At 35.3% G+C, this 9,532-nt stretch overlaps 1 protein-coding gene across 3 annotated transcripts; it reads left to right on the top strand.

Annotated features, from left to right (window-relative positions):
• The first annotated feature begins 331 nt into the window (after nt 1-331).
• LOC131616294 (uncharacterized) lies at nt 332-8,280 on the top strand. Of its 3 annotated transcripts, none has more exons than XM_058887586.1 (16): nt 332-598; nt 1,194-1,781; nt 2,012-2,141; nt 2,230-2,431; nt 2,502-2,588; nt 2,666-2,725; nt 2,822-2,908; nt 5,216-5,287; nt 5,583-5,638; nt 5,829-5,914; nt 6,068-6,158; nt 6,244-6,401; nt 6,497-6,588; nt 7,330-7,410; nt 7,623-7,696; nt 7,809-8,280. In XM_058887586.1, exons 2-16 carry the CDS (start codon nt 1,220-1,222, stop codon nt 7,882-7,884), a joined length of 1,914 nt encoding a protein of 637 aa, XP_058743569.1. In that variant the 5' UTR covers nt 332-598; nt 1,194-1,219; the 3' UTR covers nt 7,885-8,280. The 3 variants fall into 3 exon arrangements, with proteins under 3 accessions (XP_058743569.1, XP_058743570.1, XP_058743568.1); XM_058887587.1 differs by having other exon boundaries at nt 1,177-1,781; nt 2,030-2,141; XM_058887585.1 differs by having other exon boundaries at nt 333-598; nt 1,177-1,781.
• The last annotated feature ends 1,252 nt before the right edge of the window (nt 8,281-9,532 follow it).

The raw sequence follows: 9,532 nt of genomic DNA, 5'->3' as shown, positions 1-9,532 counted from the left end.
CTATTTGAGCAATGTGCGGTTTTTAAGAAAATGATTGGATGTGTTGGTTTTAGTAAAAAAGTTAATGTCATTTACTAGAATACCCCTATTAATAGTAGTTGAATAACATGAAAGTTACTAAATAGGGGTATAATAGTGGAAAAATAATAATGATTGATGCATTGAAATTGTAAATGGACAATTAATTTGAGACAAGAAGAAAATGCAAATGGGACACTTATTATGAGACGGAGGGAGTAAATTAAAAGTCTTACGACTAGACACAGAAAAAAAGAATTGAAAAAAAAAGAAAAACAAAATTGAAAAGAAAAAAAACAACATAGTGCTTCTGGATGATCATCACAATCCCCATCGTATCACTCATCAATTACATTTTGATTTCAAAGACACCAAAAAAAACATCATCGAAATCACAAGCCTTGTCCCCTTGTTTTGTTCCACACACAAACCTTAACCTCTCCAATTCCCTTCAATAACGCTTTGCAATTTCCTCTATCTGATCTCTCTCCAACATAGCGACAGAGATAGATAAAGAGGAAGAGAACGATGCTTAAAACTTCAGTTTTTCAAGTTTATCACTTTCTTTCAAATTCTCAAGGTATTTCACCTCTATTATGAAATTAACCTTCTGGGTCTTGTGCAAACTTAGTTATTATTTGTAGTTCATTGAAAAAAAAACATTTTTCTTCCATTACCTCTGGTTTTGTGTATTGCTGAAAAGTATGGATTTTTTGTTGCTGTGCCTTTGGGTGTAAATTATTGTTAATTGAATTTAGGGTTGATGGAAGTTTTGAGAGATTTTTGTTAAGTTTGCAATGTTTTCTGAGCACTGAAATTACATTTGGGTTTGAATGAATGAAAATTGGCTCTCACAATGCTACTGTTTTGAATTTATACTAGTGTGATAGGTTTGTTTTTTGTTTCTTGTGTGGTTAGAAATTAGTCTAACTAAATTAAGCTAAGAAATGCTATGAAGCTGACCTGTCTTAGCGGTTATCACGTATATAACACTTATACTTCAGATTGATGGCTTATCTGATCAGATGTCACATGTGACGGTGTTAGTGCTTCATAGTTTTTCCACAAACTTGTTAATGAGTTTTTCTTATTATTATTATTATTATTTGTTAACTCTAAAAGATGTAAGTTGATTAATTGTTGTATTGGTATTGATAGAAAGCGGATAATTTTAGATTTGTGGAGAGGGTTGTGATGCTGAATGTTGCAGCGAACCACTGGAGTAGGGATGAATTCTGCAATGGATGATATGAATTTGATTCAGCAAGCACAGAGGCATCACTTGGTTGTGAGGGAGATTGGTGAAGAGATTGATTTAGAAATTGGACCTGGGGAAGATGATCCTTCATTTGGCAATGCAACACTAATTGGTGCACCGTTGCGCGAATCTTCTGCAGAAGATCATGGTGAGAGCAAGCAGATGATGGTGGTTTCTCAGCTTTCTAATGACGTTCAAGACCTGTCTCAGACTCAACAGGTGAAAAGGAAGAAAAAGGTTGTTAAAAGATGGAGAGAGGAATGGGCAGACACTTACAAATGGGCCTATGTCGATGTCAAAGATGGGACACCCAGGATTTTCTGCTCTGTCTGCAGGGAATTTGGCAGGAAGCATCGAAGAAATCCTTATGGGAATGAGGGAAGTCGTAATATGCAGATGAGTGCGCTCGAGGAACACAATAATAGTTTGCTTCATAAAGAGGCTCTTCGTCTTCAATCGGCCTCCAAAGATAAAATTATGGCTGACAAGCCTGTATATGTAAAAGGTTGGCCATCTCCGCATACTACTATATTAACTGACATGTGCTAATATTGTTTTCAGTTTCATTAAAAACATTATCATACCTCTATGCCTATTTTCATTTCTTCTTGATTGAATTTCTGTTTTACACTTTAAAGAATAAATTTCTCGATGCTTAAATGTGCACTATTTGTTTTCTTGATAAAAAATGCTTGCATTCTTTTGGGTATTGCCTGACAAATTCCATAATTGAAGCCGTAATGTCAAAAACAGCGGGATCAATTCTTGAAGCCACGCTAAAAAGGGATCCTCATGAGGTTGAGTTCATTCAGGCAGTCCAGGAGGTAGTTCAAGCTCTTGAGAGAGTCATTGGGAAAAATTCTCAGTGAGTTTTGTTCAAATGGTTATTATTAACCTTATGTTTTCAAACTGTATTTTAAATTAATAATATCATTAATATTCCCATGTTTCAGTTATGTTAACATCATGGAGCGATTGTTGGAACCTGAACGAATGATTATTTTTCGAGTTCCATGGGTGGATGATAGGGGTGAGACACACGTTAATAGGGGGTTTCGAGTACAATTTAACCAGTCAATGGGTCCATGCAGGGGTGGCATTCGATTTCATCCGTCAGTGAATTTAAGTATTACCAAATTCCTTGGCTTTGAGCAGGTAATTACTAATAGCTTTGGTACTTCCTATTATTTTTACATCAATTTTATACAAGACTTCTTCTCTGCAGACGTTAAAGAATGCTCTATCACCTTACAAATTAGGAGGAGCAGCTGGTGGAAGTGATTTTGATCCAAAAGGCAAAAGTGAGAATGAGGTGAGTTATGAGTTTAATCTCATCTTGTGTAGTTTTATAAATTATAATTACTAAATATTAATTTGATATGGTGGCAGATTATGCGATTTTGCCAGAGTTTCATGTGTGAGATGTACCATTACCTTGGTCCTGACAAGGTAATTGAAACTTGAAAGTACAATTTTCCTTTATCTTTTTACCTATTCACGTTGAAGGCCCGTTCATCATATTATTCTTGCTTGGATGTATATTAGGACCTTCCGTCGGAGGAGATGGGCGTTGGTACTCGTGAGATGGGGTATCTTTTTGGACAGTATAGACGTCTAGTTGGTCATTTTCAGGTAATTAAAGCATTATTATATAGCAACTAACGATTTTCAGATGGTCACATTGTTATCCACGATACGGTGGAAAAAATTCAGGCATATTGGTATTCAAAGTCCACGAAAAAATATTTACTTTTGGGGGAATAAGAAAGTGATTATCTGGACTTTGAGTAGTTTCTAAAAATAGTTTGAATAGGAAGGTGATAATATTTTGGATTGAATTTTATCTCAGGAGTAACTTCATCAAAGAAGAAGGAACAATGAAATCCTTAGAAAGAGAGCAATTGACTTTTAAAACTCTCTTGAAATGTCTATGAATAGTGTGTCCAATGAGTGTTGAAAACGATCAACCGCAAATCTAATATGTTTCGTCTGTCAATGATGAGTAGAAATATGGCAAGCCGCTCTTGACAAATCAACAACCTAGAGTCTTCAAAATTTTCCTTTCTTTTAACAACTTGCAAAATTTAATAAACTGAGATGATCATTTGAAATGTGTCTAAACAATTTTTTCAATCTTGAAGTCCTCTAAATTGAGGTTTTGACGCCTAACTAAATTACAAACATCAATTGCACAACTTCAACTCTCGACCCCTCCTCCATCAATTGCACAACGTCAACTCTTGACCCCTCCTCCATCTATTACACAACTGAACCATTGACTATATAGTCAATTGCAACTGAGTAAACTTACGAAATATAATAAACCCAGAAAACACCGCCACACCTAAAAATTGCAATTGATAGATAAAAAGAGAAACAAACCAGAGAACTTGAAATCAAAGAACGGTGGGAACTGGAATGTTATGGAACATGTGCACAAAAGGAGGATTCGGGTCGATGGTGCTTGAGCGAAAGCGCAAGGGACGGCAAAGAATTAGGGACAGTAGCACGAGGAACAGGGAGGATGACCAGAAGCATTCACTGGGTTATAATGATAAGAAAATTCCTTGAATGGACGCGTTCAGTTGGAATAGAAAGATAGCGAATATTGGTATGCGTGAAATTTGAAACAGGAAACTTAAAATCTATATATATTTTTTGGGTTTAATGTAAAAGCTGATTTGAAATTGAGTAAAACACTATTTCAACTAGACCTTGCAACTATATTATGTTTCTTGCTCTACCATGATATCAAATTACATCCTATAAGGATGCAATACTACGAAGTGGACCTTCTACCTGCCTGTGGACCTGTGGACCCTTTATTTATCGGTGAACCTGTCCAATTAGCATAGGAATAAATAACCCACAACAAGAGTGTTATTATCCTTGTTTTATAAAGTAATCCTTTACCCAGTGCCCTCTTATATCCTTAAGAATGTGAAACACAACGTTCCAACTTTCACCACTTTGAGCATTTAAAAATTGACTAACCTTGCTAACAGCAAAAGTAATATTTGATCTGGTCACTGGGAGGTAATTAAGTTTGCCAACCAGATGTCGATATCTACTAGGAGTCTAATGCATTAATAAGAGTTAGTGTTTATTCTTCCATATCATAAACCTAATCACAATTCTCTGTCTTCATTCTTTCTCCTCCTTCATTCCTTATCTAAAGTCGTGTAGCTTCAACAAAAACATCAATAAATGTAAACCATAATGGCCAAAGGTATAAACAATTACTCCCTACATTCCAGTATGCGTGTCATCCTAGGTTATGCCACACAAATTGAGGAGAAGCTATAAATGAAAGAAATGGAACAAACTCTACTAAATCAACCTTATTATGCATTAGTGTATTCGCTATTATCATAAATACAAGGTGGTGAGTGGTTCACCTAGTACTAACTAGATGGTAAAATTAGAAAATCGTAATTTGTAATTACTATTATATTGAAAACTTAAAAATACTCTTTACTTTAGGACAAATTATTTTTGTGAATGTGATACTCATAATGGGATTGAGGAAGTATATAACTTGGATACATCTTACATTTCCAATACTTTGTATTTTTGTTATTATTTTTAGCATCTAATTCTAATCTGGTTTTTGTAGATATCTTAATTTTTTGAATTCAAATTTTAATTTTAATCATATAGCTGACTCTACTTTGTAGGATAAAGTCTGGTTGTCGTTGTAGATTTCTTAATTTTTTTTTTCCATATGCTATCTTTGCCTTTATGTACTTGGGTTATTGCTCTGCTATAAAGAAATGAATGTGCATATTATGCACATTACATATCGTGTATAGTACATTGGAACATATCTAATATGTTTAGAAACATGATATTTTGAGATACTGATTATGCTGGCATTTATTGAAGAAAGAAAAACTTTAATTGTCGGGTAATTTTCATACGCATACCTTACTTCTGCAGGGAACTTTTACAGGGCCAAGAATATTTTGGTCTGGCTCCAGTCTTCGACCTGAAGCTACTGGCTATGGGCTGGTAATTTCAACTTTTAACTGCTTCTTGTGGAAATGAGACGTGTAAATGAGTATATCTGTATGTGTATAAAATGTACTCCATGGTAGACTTTCATTTTCTTTCTCTTTTTTCTTTGATCGTTTTGTGGCAGGTCCTTTAAGTTTCCACGAGCCTGCATTTCTATATGCTAACTTTTCATTTCAGAATAAAGAGCGTACGACATGCATGTCTATTCTGACCAAGAATGTCACCACAAAGTTTTTTCTTAATCTGTTGTTTCGAGATTAAATTTATCAAATTTTTCATGCATCTGCAGGTTTTCTTTGCCCAACTCATGCTAGCTGACATGAATAAAGAACTCAAAGGATTAAGGTTTCTTTTTTAATTTAGACAATTTTATAAAGAAACTCGGAAGCTCCCGTTTTCCATATTTTTCTTTTTTTGGATTTTAGATTCTTTTTAAACCAGTTATCTAGTGTGAAATTTGATGTCTCCTAAATTTATTTCACATATTCGTGAATTGTGATCTTCGAATGCTCTTCTAATTTATAATTTCCTGCAGATGTGTAGTGAGTGGTTCTGGAAAGATTGCACTGCATGTTTTAGAGAAGCTAATTGCATATGGTGCTCTTCCCATTTCAGTATCAGGTAATTTTTCTTTCCTTTTTTGGATATATGAAAGTTATCGTTTTCTATCAATAACATTATTCATCATCATTAAGAATAGTTGTAAATAAATATAAGATTGTTAGTGACATCTTTTCAGAGAATGTGCATTTTTTTAACTAAAGCATTTATCAGATTCTAGGGGATATTTGGTTGATGAAGATGGATTTGACTACATGAAAGTACAATTTTTGAGAGACATCAAAGCTCAGCATAGAAGTTTGCGGTTCGTATCATTTCTGTCATTCATTTATGTTTCATGCGGGCAGTTATATATGATTTTATGGTCCTTCATAAATTGGCATATGTAGAGACTATTCAAAGACCTATGCTCGGTCCAAATATTATGATGAAGCAAAACCCTGGGTTGAAAGATATGATCTTGCATTTGCTTGTGCTACACAGAATGAGATTGATCAAGCTGATGCCATCAATTTGGTTAATTCAGGATGTCGCATACTAATAGAAGGTAGTTAGTAGTTATATTTATGAGATGTGATATGTATTCCGCTTTTTCTTTCTCGTCTTTCCACTAATGAAATCTACTTATAATTTGAATTCTAGGTTCAAACATGCCCTGTACCCCTGATGCAGTTCAAGTTCTGAGGAAAGCTAATGTTCTTGTTGCTCCTGCAATGGCTGCTGGTGCTGGAGGGGTGAGATGTTTGCTTAATTTTTCATGTGTAAATTGCACACATTCCTACTTTGTTTTTTTGCAATACACCTCTCACGCGTAACACTATTGAGCTTGGTGCGTGGATATGAATGGTGGTCGTCCTGGTTGATAATTGTCATTTCTAATTTTATTCTGTCTATTCTTACCACACATCCAATGCAACGTCTTCATCTCTGCTATTGTGCTACACTCTATTCTTGTATTGATTCTTAACCGCCCAACATTTTGTCTCGTACAACATCGCAGATCTTACCACAGTCCGATAAAATTTTCCCTTCAGCTTGAGCGATTCCTTTGTGTCAAATCCCTGAAATCCTCCATTTCAGCCACCTAGATTGAATTTGATAGTTTACATTCCCTTGTATTTCTCCATCGTTTTGTATTACTATAACTGATCCAAGATATTTAAACTGGCCCAAGATATTTAAACTGCGTGACTTGATAGGATAAATGGTCTCCAACTTTCAAGTCTAGGTTAAACACTTCTCTGTTTGCTGAACTTAAATTCCATATACTCCGTCTTACTTTTGATTAGGTGAGAATCATGTGTTTCTAAACCTCTTTTCATAATATATATAACTTCAAATTAAAATCATAATAACTAGTTTATTCCAGATTGATTAACATCATTTAGCTAATTTTCTGTTCAGTTAATAGCCTTAAGCGCGACATTTGGAAATTGAATAAACCTTTCTTGATCGTTTGTTCTCCTTGTTTGTAGGTTGTGGCTGGAGAACTTGAATTGAATCACGAGTGCAGTTTAATGAACTGGTCCCCCGAGGACTTTGAATCTAAATTACAGGTAGCTATCAAACCTCAAAAGTTTTCCTTTTAAGGTTGATAGGTTTGAGGTTATTGAGCATCAAATACTTTCTTCTTTTTTTCCTTTCTACTCAAATTAAATGAAACTTATTAGCTTCTGAACCCAAAACCTACCAACGCAGCGATTCTACCTTTCCTCAATGTGCAAATAAACAATATTATGTCAACTTCTACTGCTTTTTCTTTTGGCAGGAAGCAATGAAACAGACATATCAAAGAGCTATAAAAGCTGCAACTGATTTCGGTTACCAAAAGGAAAGCCCCGAGTAAGTGCTGTTTTTCAATAGAGCATAAAACCAATGAAAGCTCAGCTCCAACGATTAGTAGCTTTTCTTAAAACATATTCATGTTTTAATAATCACTCAATTTAATTGTCAGGGCTTTGGTACATGGAGCAGTTATCTCTGCCTTTCTTACTATTGCTCAAGCCATGACTGATCAAGGCTGTGTATGATAAACAAATTTGGATGCATCATGATGCTGTTATTTATCACCAAAGGTCAATGACACTATGTCACTAACTGAGAAATCATATTTTGTTGTATAATTTGTAATATAAAAATTGATTATGAAAAGGGTGAATCAAAATTTAGAGAACAAATTTGACAGTTTATCAATCCACTCCACTATATCCTCAAAAAATTCTACCGGAAGTTCACGGTAGTATATTTATTGAAAGTACGCATCTGGGAAATCCCCTGCGTTTTAGAGAGTGGATTGAGAAAATCTTGAGAAATTTGTACTGTACAATATTGTCGAGAAAAGGGAGAAATTGTCATTTTGTTGTTTAAACCATGGGTAAAGATTTGGATGTTGAGATTGAAAATAAAGTATTAGCATTTGAACATTATTGTTGTTGTTCAAAGTATCTCTTTTGAAGTTCTATCAATGATATATGTTATATATTTCAATGGTCATCTCCTTTCTCAAAATATGCAACCTTTTAATATTGCCATGAAAGTGTAAGGTGAATTGTGTAGTTTTTATATAATCCTCCTGAAAGTAGAGATGATTATGGATCTACTTATCAAAGTAGTTGTTGTTTAGGTTGCATAATGTTAGTAACAGGCCGTTTGTATGAAAGGGAAAAGGGAGAAGATTAGGTATTAGGTATGTTGGTTGGTTTGGGAGAGACTAGGCTCTCTACAATTCTTTCTTTTTTTACCAACTCTATAATTCTTAAAGGTTGGTTTATTTGTTAATCGTTGATTATAAATAATTTGTACTTTGGTATCGGTTCCTATAAAATGTATCAGAGCAGTTCTAATATGAAATAAGAAAATCGTAATAGGGGGAAATGGACACGCTACACAATTTGACGACGGTAAAGATGCTTATTGGTGATTGATTTGTATTGAGAAGCATTTTGATGTAGGGGAAACATCGGAAAGTGAGAGGTTGCTCGAGGGAGTGAAATTGAAAAGCAACAAGTGGCAAAAGCAAACTTTTGCAAATTTCATGGTAACAACGAACACTTTGATGAACATGGCGTGAGGATGGTGTTTGAATCAATGACAAGATTATCTAGAACAACTACCGGTGAGAGATGGGTTTCACTCAAGTTGGACACCCTAGCGCCACTGTCGTTGAAGCTGCCAGATACAAATGGGTCTTTGATGAAGGATGGATTGTCCTCTAGGTTGATTGAATCAATGTTGTTAATGCCTATTGCTGTTATGCTATGTTTTTAGGTTAAACAGACCACTCAAAACAAAGTGTATGTTTTTGGTATGTGATCTGACTTGATTAGAGTGGATCGTCACGGCTGGCTGAATCTGACTTGAAGGACAGAATTGGGGGGTACCTGCATGGTCCTCCGATGCCAAAGTAAGTAGCTATCAGAGAAAGGGGCAAACACAGGTTAGGAAGAAAGAATGAATACCTAACCCTCTAGTGAAAGAGGGTATTTATAGCCCACAATGTTGGGCCAAGATATCCTATTTGGGCCTACCTTGATTGGAGGTCCACATGCTAGGAATCTGTCAGAACTCCCTATGTTAGGGCTGAGTCAGCAGGCGACTCACGTTCTGGGTGAGCATGGCGTAGGGTTCGGAGGAGATTGACTGAATCCTTCGATGTGGTTTGACCACGTGGTCTTCGCG

This window comes from Vicia villosa, linkage group LG7 (genome assembly GCF_029867415.1).
Source record: "Vicia villosa cultivar HV-30 ecotype Madison, WI linkage group LG7, Vvil1.0, whole genome shotgun sequence".
NCBI lineage: Eukaryota > Viridiplantae > Streptophyta > Magnoliopsida > Fabales > Fabaceae > Vicia > Vicia villosa.
This window is presented reverse-complemented; position numbering and strand designations above follow the sequence as displayed.

Bases quoted from the DNA above. Each gene is read 5' to 3' on its own strand.
- LOC131616294 (XM_058887586.1), top strand. From the start codon at position 1,220: ATGTTGCAGCGAACCACTGGAGTAGGGATGAATTCTGCAATGGATGAT. The intron at 2,432-2,501 runs GTAATTACTAAT...TCTTCTCTGCAG, and splicing joins AATTCCTTGGCTTTGAGCAG to ACGTTAAAGAATGCTCTATC. The intron at 2,726-2,821 runs GTAATTGAAACT...GATGTATATTAG, and splicing joins ATTACCTTGGTCCTGACAAG to GACCTTCCGTCGGAGGAGAT.